At 27.3% G+C, this 19,804-nt stretch overlaps 1 protein-coding gene across 1 annotated transcript; it reads right to left on the reverse strand.

Annotated features, from left to right (window-relative positions):
* Nucleotides 1-185: 185 nt before the first annotated feature.
* LOC124939848 (protein IQ-DOMAIN 19-like) lies at nt 186-2,085 on the reverse strand. The gene is made up of 3 exons (XM_047480302.1): nt 1,473-2,085; nt 1,181-1,369; nt 186-1,116 (listed from the first exon to the last, which is right to left on the reverse strand). The coding sequence occupies exons 1-3, from the start codon at nt 1,839-1,841 to the stop codon at nt 421-423; spliced, it is 1,254 nt and encodes a 417-aa protein (XP_047336258.1). The 5' UTR covers nt 1,842-2,085; the 3' UTR covers nt 186-420.
* Nucleotides 2,086-19,804: the final 17,719 nt, after the last annotated feature.

The raw sequence follows: 19,804 nt of genomic DNA on the forward strand, positions 1-19,804 counted from the left end.
ATTTAAAAAATAAGAGTTATAGCTGAATATTTAAAAAACAAAATACAAAAGTTAAATTGGGATTTTACTAACTTTTTACACCCAATTTACCTTTCAGATCATTTATTATTATTATTATTTTGAAACGTTTTAGTGGAAAAAGTAAAGTACTGGTAATGGTAATGAAATTAACACCTATTAAACTCTAAGTTATAAAAACAAGAGATTTAAATAAACAACATCGCCATTAATGCCCATCTTGAAGCTTTCTATAGAAAACGTCACAATTAGTTCACAAATCCGTATGAACAAATTCAACAAAAAAACAAACAAACCCAGAAGTAAAAAACAAGAACAATACACACACACCATTTAGATAAATTTATGCTTCCTCAAACTAAAAACCCAAGATTATTAGTTATGAATTAACTCCATTTTTCATCAATATCTCATCTTAACCGATTCAAATCCAACAAGAGATCGTGCATAATGAGGATTCGTCAAAATCGTACTAGTCGATCCACATTCACTATCCTTCAAAGAAACCGAAGATCTATCAAGCTTAATAGACCATGGATATTGATAATTCTGTGCCGTAGCTCCAACATGGGAAGACGACCTTTGCATCCTAACCGCCCTAGGAACATTCCTTCCTTCAATGGAAGGTCTCCGTTTAGTGGGTTGTTTTTCAAATGGCTCCGGTGGCCTTGATTTGGGTGCGCTTTGAGATCTAGCTTTAGCCCTCGACGATTCTGTATTTGCCATGTAATTTGGGAAAAATGGGTATTCGTAATCGTATGGAAGTGATTCTGCGTATAATTCTTGTTCTTGTTTTGACATGACGGTGGAATAGCATTGTGGGCTGCTTAGGGCGGAGTAATCTTCGAAATGGCCGCTGTATGCTCTAGGGCTTACGTCAGTCAAGGCAGATGGTGCCGGAGATACGTCACGATGGTCTTGTTGTCTTGATGAAGGACGGTTTGGGACTGAATGAGTTGAGAATCTGTGATGATCTGTTTGTGGGTAGTTTGGAATTGAATAGCAGCTGTTTCGATTTCTTGTTGTTGTTGTTGTTCTTGATTCGCCTAGATCCATTTCAACAATCTTGATGTTTTCTTCAATTCCTCTGTCTATTTCCTGTAGTAAGAATCATGATCAATCAAAGTGGAGATGGGTTTGATAGAAATGAATTGAATTTTACTTGATAAGTTTGTCTGATCCTGCCCCCATCGGAGATACGAATTAGTCTTTGAGCACGAGCTCTGTTTTGAGCTGTGACTAAAGCCTGCATGCAGCGAAGGGTGGCAGTGGCTTGTTTTCTGACAAGATGACCTCTGACTAAAGCTTGTAATTTCACCAAACCTTTCAATGCACTTAACGCCTTTCTAGCCTGACCCATTATCAATCAATCAATCAATACAACAGTCAAACAAAAAAAAGATTTCAAGATCCAAAGTAAGAAAGAAAGAAATTTAGTTGACTTAGTTTCTTACCAAGTAACCACGGAAGAAAGATTGGATTTTTACAGCGTAAAGTTGCTCCATTTGATTAGATCTGACACCAGTGAGTCGGATCACGGCGAGTGCAGCGACAGAAGCGTCGGCGGCGGCGGCAACCGGCAGTGCGTGGTGATGATCTTGGGCATTGTTAGAAGGTGGGTTGTTGTCTTTGGTGGGTGTTCCGGCGGATGATCGCCGGAAACTCCACCGGCGTTTTTCTTTTGGAGTGGTTGGTGGGGGTGTGAGGGGAGTTGATATTGGTGTGTCAGAAAGATGGTGATGATTTGATGCATTGTTCTTCTGTTTTTCTTTGTCTTTTTTTCCGGTCAACAAGTTTCTTATCCACTTACCAGGTTTTCCCATCTCTAAGGGGGGGTTTTCTTCTCTCCGACCGACCACTAGATGCTAAAATGAAAGTGATCTGATCTGGTTTGGTTGAAGATGAAGATGAGAAAGCAACTGGTCATGGATGCTGGATCTATTCTTTTTCTTCTCTCTCTCTCTTTAATCGTGTTTGATGAGTAGCTTTCAGAGTGTTTATTAATAAGGAGGAAGAGGAAGAGGAAGAGAAACAGAGTAACGCTGTTCATTAATTTTGCAGGTGGAGATCTCAATAGATGAGACAGACAACTGTGATGTAACAACCACCATTATTTCTCACTTTTTATTTATTTATTTATTTATTTTACATATTTTATTACTAAAACCTACTTTAAAAATTAGATTCAAAATAACTTTTAATCTTTTAGAACCACTTTTAATCTTTTAAATATTTTTTTTTCTTCTTAAATGAAGAAGTATGAATCTTTCAAAAACAATTTTTACCTTATGAGATAGAATTACATAAATCTTATTAGTTTGGTTATTAAAAAATTAATATATTTAATATATAAGTAATTTGATTTAATTTATAAAGTAGAGAAAATATTATTTTAAACATACAATGTATTTGATTATAAAGTTTTTATTTTAATATTTTTAGTAAAATTAATGTAACAGATTATTATGCAAACGATTAAACATATTTCTCTTATAATCTAAATCAAAAGAGCCAATTGATTCATATATATATATATATATATATAAATTAGATTATTCAGTTATTTATTGGTATGTCTTGAATATTTTTTAATTTTACTTTAAACAAAATTATAAAAACAATCGAACAAGCTCTTACTTTGCTTATCTAAAAAATAAAAATAAAAATGTTTAAATTTTTTTTATACAATATGATATAAATAATAGTCATTTAAGCATATCGACATAAACAATACAAAAACACAAGTCTTTAAACATTTGAACGTAATACTGAAAACATAAACAAAAAATGTTCAACAACGAACAAAAACAAAATTTAAAATCTAACATTAACGAGTTCAGAGGTCTTCAAGGAGATTAATTAGTTCACCAACCACCTCCACCAATTTTCCAGAAAGAGATTTCTCATATCGTCATAATAATAGCATTGTGGAGTAACACATTTGTCGATCTCGATCACAAAACGTCATACAGTTCCTTTCGAGCCAAATAGTTTATCAGAAAATAATTAGGATAAGGACCCATCAACTCAATCCAATTGAGCTCACAGCTTCTATTCAAACATTATTCCAACAATCGACGATTGACTCAAGCATCATCCACTTAATGACAATCATGTTCCAAAGTGGGCTCCAAGTCGTAGACACTCTTTTACAATGCAAAAGCAAGTGAGGTGTCGTCTCCACCTCTTCGCAACACATTCTGCAAACGACTAACCATTATGCACCATTTTTTCATACATCTATCATCTGTCAAGATCCCTCAATGCATAACATTTCATCCAAAAAATGAGATTTTTGAAATGAATTTAGAATCCCACAATTTTTCCCATCAAAAGTCATATGGGACAATCTCTACAAATAATTTGTAATAATGACCAACCTTAAATGAATCCATATCTTGACAACGTAAGATATCACGAGAATAAGGAATCACCACCTTACGACCCACTAAGAGCAACATCCTTTCATTTAAGGTTACCTCTTTATCACCAAGCCTTCTTCTGTATCAAATTTTACTCGCGAAATTATTCGAACATTGATCGAACATGTCCTTGACCGAAGCATTTATACATATCGTGGTCGAAGTGAGGATTGGGAATGACAATGCAAAACTTTTAAAACTACACCAAATATCGTCCCAAAAGTTGATCGATAAATCATCGCCTACCGAGAATCTGCACAGCCTACGAAAAGACTTCCACATAGTAAAGATGTCTCTCCAAACGCTACAACTAGTTGATCGGGGGCTAGTTTTGGTGAACCATCCAGACCAATCATTTACATATTTACATCTTATCATATCAACTCATAAATAGTTAGGCTCTCAAAAATATTTGTCCCCATTTTGACAATACTTTATTTTTCAAAATCAACACCACTAAATATTTTTTAAATAATTCAGATTTATTACAATAAACCAAACCATACAAGATTCTTACATCTATTTTACCCATTTTATATGACATTCTTTTAATTATCTATACATGTAGTACTGTTGTTGTATTTTAAAATAACCGGTGACACTAGACATTCTTTGAACTTCTTAGGTGAATTTTTTGATTCGTAACATACTAAAATGGGACAGAAATGATTAGTTCAATTCATTCTACTCTAATTCTTAGTGGAATCGGTATATTATCCTTCGAGTATTGAGATATTCAAACTCGACAAGTATTTTAATATCATTCTCATCAAGAGAGTTCTACCCGATTTTTTTTATACTATATATCAAATTGTGGATCACAGTATGAATAGTTTAACGATTCTATATTTGTTGTGTTTTTATGTAAATAAACAATTCATTATTTGTAGAAAAGGGTATATATGACCTTACCAATTTTTAGATATTTTTTAATTGAAAAATATTTACAAAAGTAATAAATAAAACTAATTACTTTATTTTTATATTAAAGGAAGCTAGTGAATGAAAGGAAGTTTCTCATGTGAAGTAACCTCTTGTATAACTTATTTTGGTGTGGATTCTTTTATTCCTCATTAGGTTTTCCTTTGGAGAACGAATACTGTCACAAAGCAAAGTATTTAAATGTTTTAATTTTTATTAAATCATTTTTCTTTAAACTCATAAAACTAGTATCAATATTCCAAGAGTATCGATATTTCAATTTAAACCCGTGATTTTTATTTTATTTTATCTTTATAACATTTTTTTGTCATTTGAGGTACACTAGTATATTATTAACCAATTAATATTCTTTTTATATAATACAAGCTATAGTAACAATAATTGAATGACAAAAATGAGCTTTATTCCTTATTATTTTATTTTTATTCAGATAGTGCTAAGTATATGCGAGACAGGGTAAAAACACAAATATCTTTGAGGCTTGTTTGTTTTGGGATTTGAAAACAAGTAGATCTGAATATACAAAATTAAATCAAATGAGTGTATATATTTAATAATAAATTAAATTGAAGAACAAAATGATAAATATAATTTATAAAATAATGATTTTCTTAAGAAGTGAATCTCATCCTAACAAGGAATCTGATGAGGTGTAAAAACAAGGACGTGTCCAACTGTCTAATTGTTTTTTTATTTATTTATATTTTTTTTTGTATCAATTATTTTATTTATCACAATAATTCATTTTTTATGCCGGCCCAGATACTAGCTCGGAACATTAGTGTTATATGTATTTTTTTTTATTATATATATATTATTTAAAAATATATAATATTTTAATATTAAAATTAATCAATATAGTTTAATTTAATAAATCAATTATCTTCTCACTAGGCTTAATGGTAAAACCATTTTGAGGTGTAATATATATTTTTTAATTTAACATTAAAATAACCCTATGTTGCTTAGATTTATATATATTTACATCTTATACCAAAACAACAATAATCTTTTAAAAATTACACATTATATAAATGAAGTCAACTAATAAAAAAGAAATAGTAATAAAATCAGACAAATGAAGTCAACATATAGAAAAGAACAAGAAAAAAAATAAAAGAAAATAATGGAGGTAGAGACAAAGACTTTTCATATCCTTTTTCAAGTTATACAATAATTTAATTTGTTATGTGAGATAAAATATATTTTATATGGATTTTTGTGACATAGTTGTATCAATTTTTTTTAATTTTTTTAAGTTGTATATATATTTACTTAGCTAATTTAATTTTTTTTAATAATATAAAAATTATTTTATTATAACTAATAATTAAAAAGTATTTGTAGTAATGTGAACATAATTTTACTTCTCCATTTTTTTTTTTTTGAAAATTGTATTTTATTAAACTCGTAAATTTTATAAAACACAAAATAAAATAATGGATAATGATGACAATGACTAAAGATCAAACTACAAATGAGAAGTTCAATAGGAAGCTTCTCCTCATTCATGTTTTCAATTTTGTTAAAATGAGAAGACAACAACAAAAAATAGAAACACATTTGAAAAAAAAAAAATTAGTCTACAAATAATAATTATAATATAATAAGAAGAAAAACTATTAAATTAATTTGTACACATATTCATAATAAATATAAATAAAATTATATTAATTAAAAAATAATTATGCACTAAATATATATTTTTTTATTTAAGTAGAACAACAAATTACAAAAAAAAAGTAACATTTAAAGAAAAGCAAAAAAAGTCTCCAAGATAAAAATATAATAAGCCATAATCATTGAGTTTCCAAGAAAGACCATCTAACAAAATAAAATAGATGATGTTATGAAGAAATCTAATAGGCCTATCTTTGAATTTCTACCATTTCTTTTCAGTGAAATTATTTGCCAAATTATTTTGTTTTTGCTTTCATAAATTTGTTAATATGAATTTAATACTAATCATAATATAATATTTTTTTTTAAAAATATATTATTTTAAATATATATGTATTTAAATAGTTTATGTGTAAGTCTCAATTATATTATTTACATAATACATTATATAATTTAATTGTAAAAGTTAAACATATTTGTAAGTGTCTGGAAAGACAACATTAGATTGGATTTGCATCGAATTTTCAGCGTATAACCGGGTTAAATGATATAAGATGATTAATTAAACTACTACATGCATTTGCACGAGTAATGATATACAAACGAGAAAAAAAAATACGGTAAAAATATGATAACATTTTTAATTTACTCTCACATATATATTCAAATTAACCACAACTCTTGAATCGATAATCCGAACATTTTGAAAATTAAGCATATATATATATATATATATATATATATATATATATATATATATATATATATATATATATATATATATATATATATATATATATATATATATATAAATTAGTTAGTTAAAAAGTTAAACTTATATTGTTAAAATGTGCTGCATTTATCAAATTTAGTGTTGAATTTAAAATATAAAGTCTTATTAGCATAGTTGATTAAAGAGTTGTACTTATTTTTGTTATGTTGCGAGTTCAAAACATACGTATAACATTTTTAATTACTTTTAACTATTTAAAGTTTATGTGCGGGTCAACCCAAAATCCGACCCAAGTATCCATTTACTCTTACATATATATCCAAATTAACCACAACTCTCGACCCGGCAATTCGAACACTATGAAAATTAAGCATCATTTTATATATATATATATATATAATTAATTAGTTATAATTAACTTTTAGCTTGGTCATAACAATAAATAACTTACTAATTAATTCTCTAATCTCAAAAGAGACCAGGATTGAAATGATAAATTTAATTTTAAAATATTTAATTTATAAAATTAATTAATGGTCACCCTTTCTCATTTAAAATTTCATCATTTGATACAAAAAAAAATAAAAAAATCAAGAATACTTGTACGTGTACAAACATAATGTTAACAAAGATTTTTGTTGAATTTGATGTTTCATGATACTCGAGAAATGAATATTGTATTATATCCTTCGTGCCCGTTAAAAAATAGTGTTTACTTTACAAAATTTCGATCTTATTTAGAAAAATTGAATTTTTACGTTTTATTTATCAAAATTAATTTTCATAATTCAAATTCTAAACATATATTTATCCTACCAATGTGCTTCAGTGGAAAAAGTCGACTTAAGAGACCAAAATGTCATGAATTCGATTCTCACTAGAAACGATTTAAATAGATGAGGATATATGATTTTAGAATGTTATAATAGTTCTATTTAATTAATTCAAAATAATAATAATAATTTACACATATATTTTAATTTAATATTTTAAATTTTAAAATATTAAATAAACGTTAATAACTACCATTTATGTAAAAAATGAGATTTAAAAATAAATCTAAACTAACCTTTATGGTTTAAAGCATTTAAATATTGAAAAACATTAAAAATTCAAGAGGATTAAACAAATGAGCCCTAGACTGGGTTGGATCGGGCACTAGGTGGATCACCTATTCCTAAAGGCCGAGGTCGTATTCAACCTCGAGCTAGACCAAAACTAGCTGTTTTGGTCTTGGGATAAGAGGCTTTGTTCACAGTTCTAAAGACATGAGGAGGTTCGTCTCCTCATTTATAACATGTTGGTGAAGTCTCAGAGTCACCTTTCAATCGGTGATAGGTCAATGAAGCTCCGACATAAAGTCGTCAAAAAATGGGATTTCGGGTTTTGGGGTTTTCAATTGAATTTTTTTTGTTTCAAAAGATTTATTAAGCTTATTAGAGTTGAAACCAATCATTTAAACATAACTAGTTGCAATTTTTTACCAATTCAAAATTGGAATTTTCAAGTTTTTTGAAATTTTTTATTTAATACCAACCTACATTAATTTGATTAAGATTGATTTTAAACACTCTAAACATTATTTATAAATGATGTGAGAGCATTTGATATCATAATTCATGAGCTAGAGAACAATAATAGAAATCCAATTTTTTAAAAATTTAAAACTAAATTTGTTTTTTTTATATAAGTTGAATGATTTGAATTGATTTTGATAGAGAGTTCTTAAATGTTTTTAGGATCAAACTTGAAATAAGATATTGAAGTGTCGTGCGATATTTAAGAACGCGTTAACTCAAATGTAAAATTTCCATCAAATGTAAAAATTTTAATTTTGTTCATAACATTAATTACAGCATGAAGGTAGTTTACAGTAAGTTGGAGAACACTCTTATATTCTTATTTATTCTTTTGAATAAACTATAATCGAACTTTGAAGGTTTATACAGATTTCTAAAAAAACTTAAAAATTCAAAAATTTTATTGACGATTTCTTGTGAAGCTTGGTTGATCATTATTGTACTTAATGGTCGGGAGGTTCCTTTTATAATCGGACTAAGTCGGTTAGTTTTCCAAGTGGGCTGAATTTTGACAAAAGGTCATGATGACTTTGCCATTTGCTTGTGTGAAGTTTAACCCTTCGACGAGTAAGACGAGTTATGCACCTAGGGGATACGATCATGCATATATATTGGTCATTTCAGCTTTTGAATTTTATCATTTGTTCTAATATTTGCGAAGTTCAATCTTTAAAAAATCAAAGATTTCAGCATGTTCTTATCTGAGTGTCGCGAAGAAGAAGACCCAGATCGTGAACGCGCATTGGGCGCGGTCTGTCGAGCTCTGTCTGCGTTTCGTTAGCGACAAGCATTCCGCATGTCAGGCGTTAGCCTTCCATCTGTTGATCCGCTAAGGCGGGAAATGTCTTGCTTCCATTGTAGCGGGTGACGCGGTGGGTTGCCGTTCGTTGGATGATGGCCAGATGATTCATCTGATGGTTTGTCTAAAACGGGTTAATTCGATACTAACTATACTGGCATTGGGTTAATTCGATACTAACTATACTGGCATTGCATATATTCCACTCATTAATTGACACATACATAAAAGTGAAGCATCACTCCCACTTATTTGATGATTTTTTTCTCTTTACAAATGTGGCGTTACCGTAGTGGTTACAGACATAACCTATATGGGTAACATCGAACTAACCCTCTAAACATTATTCATTTTTTACTTGTATTTTTTTTATACTTTAGATTTTTATTTTAATCTATAAAATACATAAAATTTATTTTTGTCTATTTTTTTTTTTATTTTGAGTTTTTATTTAATTTTTTTAGAATTAATGGGTATAACCTTTATCTCAAATAATTATTTTATTATGGTATTTCTTTATTTATTTTGAACATTTATTTAAAATATATAATTATTTTAAAATTTATAAATTATGAGAGTTGAATTTCAGTGTCTACAATATTAATATTATTATTTATTTACTATCAAATAATAATAATATTAATATATTTAATTTTCACAATTGAATTATATCTATTTTATAAACAAACTATTACAAGCATTATATTTATATCTATTAGCTGGCATATATAAGTAGGTAGATGAGACGCCCATTTTGAATACATATTTGATAATTGATATTCTCCCATTATTGGAATACATGTGTAAACAGGGAAATGAAATTAAAAACAGGTATTTATTATTATTATTTATTTCAGAGTTACGCAGTAAGGTCCTAGGCTCCTATCCTAGCATGCTATAAATAGCTAGGTGTAGATCGATTTACTAAAATGAGTAATATTAATCAAATAAAAATTAGTATTATATAATATTAATTCTATATAATATAAGGCTTAAAATATTGTTTATAATTAGCATATTGTATGCTTATGATAATAATGTTAATTAGATTTGTTTTGGGATATCATTCATTATTTTTTATTTGAAGTACTATCTTAACAAATGAGATCTCATTACTCAATTAGTTTGTATATATATATAGTATTTTTATTATTTTATATTTTATTGTTATGCTTAAATTATTTTTATTTAACTTGTAAATGAATATTTTTTGTTAGTATAGATGTATATAAATGATCGATTTTTATAAATTTGTAAGGTATATTATAATGTTTAATATATTATTCAGTTGGGATACTTTATTCTTATTATGTAAGGTTTTTTGTTTATACTTTCTCATTTCAATATGTTTGATTAAAAAGTAGGAAAATGCATGATTGATCAATCGAGCGGTGAACCTAACTCATGTGGTCTCCTGACTACCCCTTGAATCGAGTGCCAATGGACCCTAAGGATGTCGAGAAAAAGAACAACAGAATCCTCTTGAGTGACAACATAAAACTATGGTCCAATATGAAATCCAATTCATGGCGACGAAACCAAGAGAAACCAATTGATATTCACTCTTTTTTTACTCTTAATTAATTGATGTTTGATTAATTGACGTATGGACAAGGAGATAGACAATATGACTTCTGTAGAGATGACAATAATACTCACTTGGTTTTATTTTATTACCCGACTTCGAATTGTTAGTATTTCCATTTATATTCCCGTCCTCATTAATTTGTTGGGCATCCCATTACTCGATTAAATATGTATAATATTGTAATTATTGAAAAAGAAAAAAATATAATTTTATTAAATAATAAATAATTTTAAAACTAATAGTATCAAAATTAAAAAATAAAATAAAAATATTACCTACCTATAATCTTTATTTTTTATTTGGTATATATTGAAGAATATAATAAATTTGAGTGGAAAATAATTAGCGAGAATAAGGTTAACAAAATGTTAAAAATTAATGTTGATGATTAAGAATTAAAAGTGCTAAATAACATTTTTTGTTATTAAAAAATAAGATAAAGAGTTGTGAAAAATATATATTTTTTTTTGGCTAACGTGGGTAAACATAAATAAATTATATATATATATATTCATATTGTAATGACGTGGCATATTAAAAATCTTTCAAGCCTCAACAATCTAAATATATAATGTTGCTTAATTTTTAAAGTGTCCGGATCACCGGGTCGAGAACTGTGGTTAATTTGGATACTTGGGTCGGATTGTGGGTTGACCCGCCTTTAAATTTAAAACGGTTAAAAATAAAATTAAAAATGATAGAGGTATGTTTCAAACTTGTAACCTAACAAAACAAGAACAACTCTTTAACCAACTAGGCTACAAAGACTTTATATTTTAAATTCAACACCAAATTTGATAAACGCGAGACGTTTTAATATTAATATAAGTTCAACTTTTTAACTAACTAATCTATATCTATATATATATAATGATGCTTAATTTTTAAAGTGTCCGGATTGCCGGGTCGAGAGCTGTGGTTAATTTGGATATTTGGGTCGGATTGTGGGTTGACCCGCCTTTAAATTTAAAACGGTTAAAAATAAAATTAAAAATGCTAGAGGTATGTTTCGAACTTGCAACCTAACAAAATAAATACAACTCTTTAACCAACTAGGCTACAAAGACTTTATATTTTAAATTCAACACCAAATTTGATAAACGCGGGACGTTTTAATATTAATATAAGTTCAACTTTTAACTAACTAATCTATATATATATATAATGATGTTTAATTTTTAAAATGTCCGGATTGCCGGGTCGAGAGCTATGGTTAACCAACTAGGCTACAAAGACTTTATATTTTAAATTCAACACCAAATTTGATAAACGCGGAACGTTTTAATATTAATATAAGTTCAACTTTTTAACTAATTAATCTATTTATATATATAATGATGCTTAATTTTTAAAGTGTCCGGATTGCCGGGTCGAGAGCTATGGTTAACCAACTAGGCTACAAAGACTTTATATTTTAAATTCAACACCAAATTTGATAAACGCGGAACGTTTTAATATTAATATAAGTTCAACTTTTTAACTAATTAATCTATTTATATATATAATGATGCTTAATTTTAAAGTGTCCGGATTGCCGGGTCGAGAGCTGTGGTTAACCAACTAGGCTACAAAGACTTTATATTTTAAATTCAACACCAAATTTGATAAACGCGGGACGTTTTAATATTAATATAAGTTCAACTTTTTAACTAATTAATCTATATATATATATATATAATGATGCTTAATTTTTAAAGTGTCCGGATTGCCGGGTCTAGAGTTGTGGTTAATTTGGATACTTGGGTCGAATTATGGGTTGACCCGCCTTAAATTTAAAACGGAATAAAATAAAAAATGCTAGAGGTATGTTTCGAACTTGCAACCTAACAAAAACAAGTACAACCTTTTACCAACTAGGCTACTAAGACTTTATATTTTAAATTCAACACAAAATTTGATGAACGCGGGACGTTTTAACATTAATATAAATTCAATTTTTTAACTAACTAATATATATATATATATATATATATATAATATATATATATATATAATGATGTTGAGTAAATGGATACTTGGGTCGAATTGTGGGTTGACCCACCCATAAACTTAAAACGATTAAAAATAAAATTAAAAATATTATCCGTAATTTTTTTTCATGGTTTTTTATATTAAGTATCGTGCAAATGCACGGGCTAAATGCTATTTTATTTAATATTGGTTTATTTTAGATTAAATTTAGTTTTTTTCTCTCCTTTTCTCTATCACTTCAATCTTTTCAATCACTTCATTCTTTTATTTAAAATATCATTTTACCCTTATTAATTTTTCTAAATTTTAAATTATTAAACCCTATTACCTAGTGGCACGCTCCGTAATTTTTAACAACAGTGGGGACTTAAATGTCCCCAAACCCATTCTACTCAAATAAATTTATCTATATTTCATATAGTTTTTTTTTATCACTTTAACCAAAATAAACCAAAACACCCAATTTAGGACCGACCCTAATATAGTTGTGTATTGGTTTGGTTTCGCACACTTCTCTCGTCCCAAACTCAATCGGTTCATCTTCATTTCGACTATCGGATACCAACAAATATCAAATATAAATGTACACATTGTTCTTTTAGTTAAGGAAAACTAGCAAAATATCCCACCGCCATGATTATCCTCTTTCATTCGATGCGCTTCAATGTAGAAATTCAACTCGTGATATTTTGATTTCTTACGTCGATTATTTCTACCGTGTCACTCTGGTATGAACCCTAACCATAATAACGTACTTAAGATATGTGCTTTTCCAAAATAGGATTTTTTTTATTTTGTTGAAACCTGTTTGGGGAGTTCTTAGTTTCAATATATTGAGTGTTTTTACTTAATTAACTCATAATAATTAATTCACTAAATGATTTTTTGAATAAAATAAAATTATTAATCATGAAAACTAAAACCTAAATTCACATCTTGAATTTTAAAATATCTTTTGCTTTTTTCAACACTCATTGTAATTTTTCTTTGAATAAAAAAAATGTCACTGTTTAAATAAAAAAAACATGTTTGACCTAAATCGTTTAGAAAAAGATTAAACATTTAAATATCATTCGACAATAATTATGTAGGTATAATAATAATAATAATAATAATAAAAAGATAAATATTTTAACTATTCTCATGTTTTGTGTGTAATGTTAGTGAGTGAGAACACCAAACGGATGAAAAATTAAAATGTAAATTTAATAAAAGTAAATGAATTTATGTTGAATTAATCAATAATTTTCAAGAAAAAACCTAGAGTAGTACTCTTATATTAGATGACCTTATAAAGATATTGTTGTATTGAGATTTTTTAAAATAATTTTAACCTAATAAAACATTATACAATTATAATCTCATAAATCGATATTTAACTTATTAATTAAAATACTCTCTATATAAAAAATATATATTATTATATATTAATATATTTTAAATTTTTTACTAAAAAAATATTACTCACTAAAAATCACAAACAGTTATTATTGTTAAATAATTCACATAATTTAAATAACTCATTACCGAACAAGTCCAAAGTGTTTCATTTTTTTTTATTAATTTTGGTCATTTTAACTAAAAACATTGAGCTTTTTATAAACAGTATTTTAAATAACTTTTTCTTGATGCTCTCCAAATTATATTCTTATAATTATTCTTGCATGTGATGTGTTTGACATATGATTCTAAATGAATGATTGTGTACAAATAATTTTTACTACCAAGATTTTCAACTATATTGCTTTAAATTTGTATGAGATTCTTTCGAGATTGGTAGATGAATTAATATTTTTCTTGTTTGGTTTGAACTATATAATTCTCCATCCTACTATTTGTCTCTATTGTATTTGTTAAAAAAATGAAGTTCACTTTATAACAAAGTGTATATATAAGAAGAGACAAGGAAAGAAGAGTAATCATGTGCCACGAGCTCTTTCAAAATAATAAAATTATTGGCGCTGGTTTGAAATCAATTTAATAATTTTCAATCACAAACCTCTTTAGTTAATATTTGTATTTTGGATTAAAAATTGTTAGTGATATTTCATCGTTTTAAGTGGTATTAATTGATGGGTCCAATCTATTATTAAGTATCGTTAGGTAGAAAATTAAATGAGAAAAAAAAACATTATATATTATTGGTAGAATAATTAATGAAAACAAACAAGCCCTTTCTTTGGGCATGTGAGATTAGGAGAAGTGTAACGTGGGGTGGGAGAATCCTCGTTAAGATGCTCGTTCACATGTCAAATTTTGGACCACTTTGTCCTTTTAGGGTTAGTTTGATTAAGTTTCTTTGTTAACTTTTTTGGATTTTTATTTGGTTTTTTCATAAAAACATTTAATTTGATTAAATTTAAAAAAAACAGTTTTTTTATTTATAAATAACAAAAATATTTTTAAGTTTTTCTTTTTTTTTTAAAATAAAATAATTAAAAAGAATAATTTTAATATTTTAATAGATAAAAAGAGTGATTTAGATGGAAGAAGGAATGATTGAGTTTTTGAATAATACCTATAATAAAAAAAAGAAAAAAAAGAACTAACTCCATTAACCACTAGATTAAACAAGGCTTTCAAGAAGGGTTTACAATTGGGTTAAATTTTAATTTTATTCATCAATTTAAAAAAAATATATATTTATATTCATAACCTTATCAATTTTGATCTTAATTTTTGCTATAACACTTGAGGGTTTACAATTATGTTAAATATTAAATTTATTTATAAACTAAAAAAAAATATTGTCTATATTCAGATCTTAATAAATTTTGGGTCTTGATTATTGACCACCGACCGGTCACTAAAATTAAAATGATTAGAGCAAAGTTTAGCAACAATTATTTAAAAAAAATAATTATTTAAAATATAATATTTTAATAATTAATATTCTTCTATAATATAATTTTTCAATAAAAAAATTATTATTTTTAAATAATATGTTAATTTATTTAAACTTATAAATTAAATAAATTATTTATTAGTTAGGTGTTTTTCTTTATTTTTGAGGTTGTTTTAAAATGTCTTCTAATGAAATGTTTTATGTTATTAATAAAATATTTTAAATAATTCATTTTTTTAGTAATTAATTTTCTAGTCCTTTTAAACCATTATTTTATAAAATTTTATGAAATTATTATAATTTATTAATGAATTTAAATTATAATGTTTGATAGAGACAAACAAGTGAGGGTTTGTGAGAATAGTTTTTTATTTCTTAATTTTCTAGTCCTTTTTAACCATTATTTTATAAAATTGAGGTTATACTACATACATAATGTTTTTATGAAATTATTATAATTTATTAATAAGCCTAATTATAAAAAATTACTCAATTTAAATTATGGGATAAACAAGTAATTGTAGTTAAATTGTAAAAAACAAATAGTTTATAATTTCTTGTAACAGGTGATGGAACTAGTACTAAAATGTCAGTATCTTTCTATCTTTTCATGGTAATAGGTTGTACTTACTATTTTACTTTTTATATGCAAATATTGTAACCTAGCATTTATTAATTTCTATTTATACTATCACAAGTCACAACTGCTTCTTCTGCCAATAATTAAACACAGTAAAAATGTATTATAAATAAAATGATCAATAATAATTTAATATTTTAATTAAATATTTAAAAAATATATATTTTATCACCGTCACAATTCACTTTTAAAAATTATTAAATAAAAAATGTGAAAATAATTTATTTTTATTTGATATACAAAAATGTGATAGAATAAGATAAAAAAGATTTTAAGTAAAAAGTAAATAGAAAAATACTTTTTTTTAAATAAACTTTTAGATCAAGATAAAATAATTGATCTAACTTTTTTTTAAAATTTTTAACAAAAATAATTATAATAAATAAACTCAACTATTAAAAGTTAATTATAAATACTATGAAATAAATCAATCAAAAGTATCTTCTAATAATAACTGTGTTTTTCTATAAACAAAAATAAAAAAAATTGTTTGGTTATAATTCTTTATTTAAGATTAATCTTAATAATTCACTAACAGATCTTACTTCAATTTTTAATTAAATTATTTAAATAATTATTAATTATTTCTTTTTAATTTAATGTATAAAAATAAATAATTTAAAATTGATATATATTAAAAAAATAACTCATTTAATTTGGGTTAGACTCGTTGGGTTGACCCGTATCGTCAAACAATTTGGACAGGTTGGGTTGAAATATTAGCAACCTATTTTGAAGTGGGCCTACACGGGCCAGCCCGTTCGGGTCGTGGGCCTAGGCGGGTCGAGCTTGGGTTGACCCGCGGGTTGAAAAAAATTTAATCTGATTAATAATAACCTTATAGGCATATGCCGCATAGCCATAGTTTTTTTCTCTCCCAGGCAGCACTGCATCAGTCAATACTCAATACTTTGACCATCAACCGCCGACTACTTATTTATTCCGTCTTTCTCCTCTTCGTTCTCGCCTTCAAAGTTCGTGGATTCAAACTTGGTTCCAGTCCAGAAGCTTCACAATGAAAGTCTGAAACTTAATATTATGTTAAATAACATATTCATTTTCGAAATGGACTCCTCTCAAAATCAAGGTATTAATTTGGATGTTGATGAATTTGAAAGTGCTAAGCATGATGAAGGGTCATATAAAAAGTCTATGGAATATTATGATATTTGAATGTATTTTAAGAAAATGAAAGGTATTGATAATATAGAAAAAGTTGAATGTAATGGATGCAAAATCAATATAAATGTGGGGTAAACATTATGGGTCTTCTACATTGTGACGTCATGTTAAAACTTGCAGCAAATTGAAGTTTCACGACGTAGAACAAATGAATCTTGATCAAGATAGAAAGATGAAGTCTAGGAACATATACCAAAAGATTTAATGTGAGCTACTAATCCTCGACTAAAAAGCAAATTCTTACTCTTCCCGAAGGGTATTCCACAAGGCTGTCCTGTCTCACCTGTGCTCATCATAAGTTTCCACTTTCGAATGGTGTTCATTTTCATCATCACTTTCTAATGAATCCTCGTCATAAAAAGGCAACGACTAATCCTTCTTCTCTTCTTTCTAGCCTTTATGGATGGAATTCCATAAAAGTGTTTTTTGCCTTCGGCTATTACCGGCTGGCAACGCTTGGCTCAACATTGGATTTGTTTGAAAACTACCAAGGGCGGCGTTCATTCAATCAAATCTTTTATGCCAGCCCAAACAAGCTTTCGTGTAACATGCTATGGTCTCAACGCCGTTACGAGGGTTTAGAAGAACCTAAAAGCTATTCTCTGAGTATAAGGAAGTTCCTACTTAAGGGATTGATTGAAAGACGTGAATCGAGAGCGGGCTTAGAAGGCTTCTCCAAATCCCACGGATGAAACTGAAGCCCCTTGTTTCAGTCAGAATGAGTCCCCGGGACCCCGGGACATTGGCTTCCGCCAATAGTGAACTATTAAGGATCGCATCCCGCGCATATTCAACATTATAGCCTGCAACTGATTCAGCTTCTGCTTCTGGGAGATCAAACGGAGCTCGATTAGTTTCTGCTAGACAAGAAATGAAGAACATAACCAATACAGGGAACAAGGTCTAGAAGCCTCCAGCTCTCTCAAAAAATTCCTTATCAATGCATCCGGCATAAATTGCCGTGAATAGAAAGGAATATAAATGTAACTAATGTATCTCCTTCATAAATAATTTATCTATAATGGCCATGAACCGTTGCTCCTGGGGTAGCCAAATAGGGCTTAGCTGATCATCAGTAGGGGTAGGGGCACTGCTATTCTATTGAAGGTTTAATTTCTTTTCACAAGCTTTCAGAGAGAAGAAGAGGAGCAGGATCCGAAGCGGTGGCTGCTACAAGGGACGTCAAATTTTTATTGATCATATACATACAGGATGCTCAGTTTAGTATTACATATGATAAAGTGCTTTAGTCACACTTCTCTTTCCCTTCATGTTGTCACCAGCGCTGCTGGGAAAGGTCCAATCCGATCGCTCCGAAGCTTTCACGGCGCTGCTTAAATAATAAATCTTCTTTTCTCGCCACCCGGCTACGTATCCCCGAAAACTTCCCTCCTAGGACTGTTGTTTCAAGAATCTGACCTTAGCAACCCGAAACGTGAGCGGGGAGGCTGACTACATTAGATATAATTTACCATTTTATTTATTTTTATTTGTAGTAAGACAACTCGTGAGCTGACCCGCAACCCAATGTGGGTTGGGGATTTTCTGCCCGCCGGGATAGCGGGTTAGCCTGCCGTCGATCCGTCAAACGATAGGTTTTGTGGGTAGGTCTGTCTAACCGATAGATATATATATATATATATATATATATATATATATATATATATATATATATATATATATATATATATATATATATTAAAAAAAGTCTTAGATTCAATTAGTCACTTTAAAACTTACACAAAAATTGAAAATTTTATGTTAGGGAGCTTTTTTAAAATTAAAGCTTATTATTTAGAGTAGATTAAAACAATACTCATATTCTTCATTTTAATTTATTGTGTTTTTAATTATTTTATAAATTTTAAGTCTTATTTGAATTGGATTTGGTAGAGATTTAAAAAATATATATATAAAAGCTATTAATTTATTATAAAAGAAATATTTAGAAAAAGTATAAAATAATATTTTACCTAATGAATTAATTAATAATGTATGGATGAAAACTTACCGTAACTGTTTTTTAAATTAATAAATCCTTCCAAACAATTAAATGAAATAATCGAATTTAATTCATGTTTCTTATTTGAAAAAGGTATGGAATCAATTCCCCAAAGTAAGTTTGTTTATTTTCAAATTAATATAGTTTAATATTCAAATTTAGTTTTTTTTTTAATTTTTATAACTTATTATTAAATATATTCTAAATTTAATAACTTATATTATATATATTTAAATTATTATATTTATAAATTTGATTATTTATATTTTAATATATATCTATTTAAATTAATATTTTTATAAATTTAATTATTTATATTTTAATATATATCTACTTAAATTAATATTTTTATAAATTTAATTATTTATATTTTAATATATATTTATTTAAATTAATATTTTTATAAATTTAATTATTTAGATTTTAATATATCTATTTAAATTGTTTATATTTTTTTATAAA

The sequence above is a fragment of the Impatiens glandulifera genome, chromosome 5 (genome assembly GCF_907164915.1).
Source record: "Impatiens glandulifera chromosome 5, dImpGla2.1, whole genome shotgun sequence".
Lineage (NCBI taxonomy): Eukaryota > Viridiplantae > Streptophyta > Magnoliopsida > Ericales > Balsaminaceae > Impatiens > Impatiens glandulifera.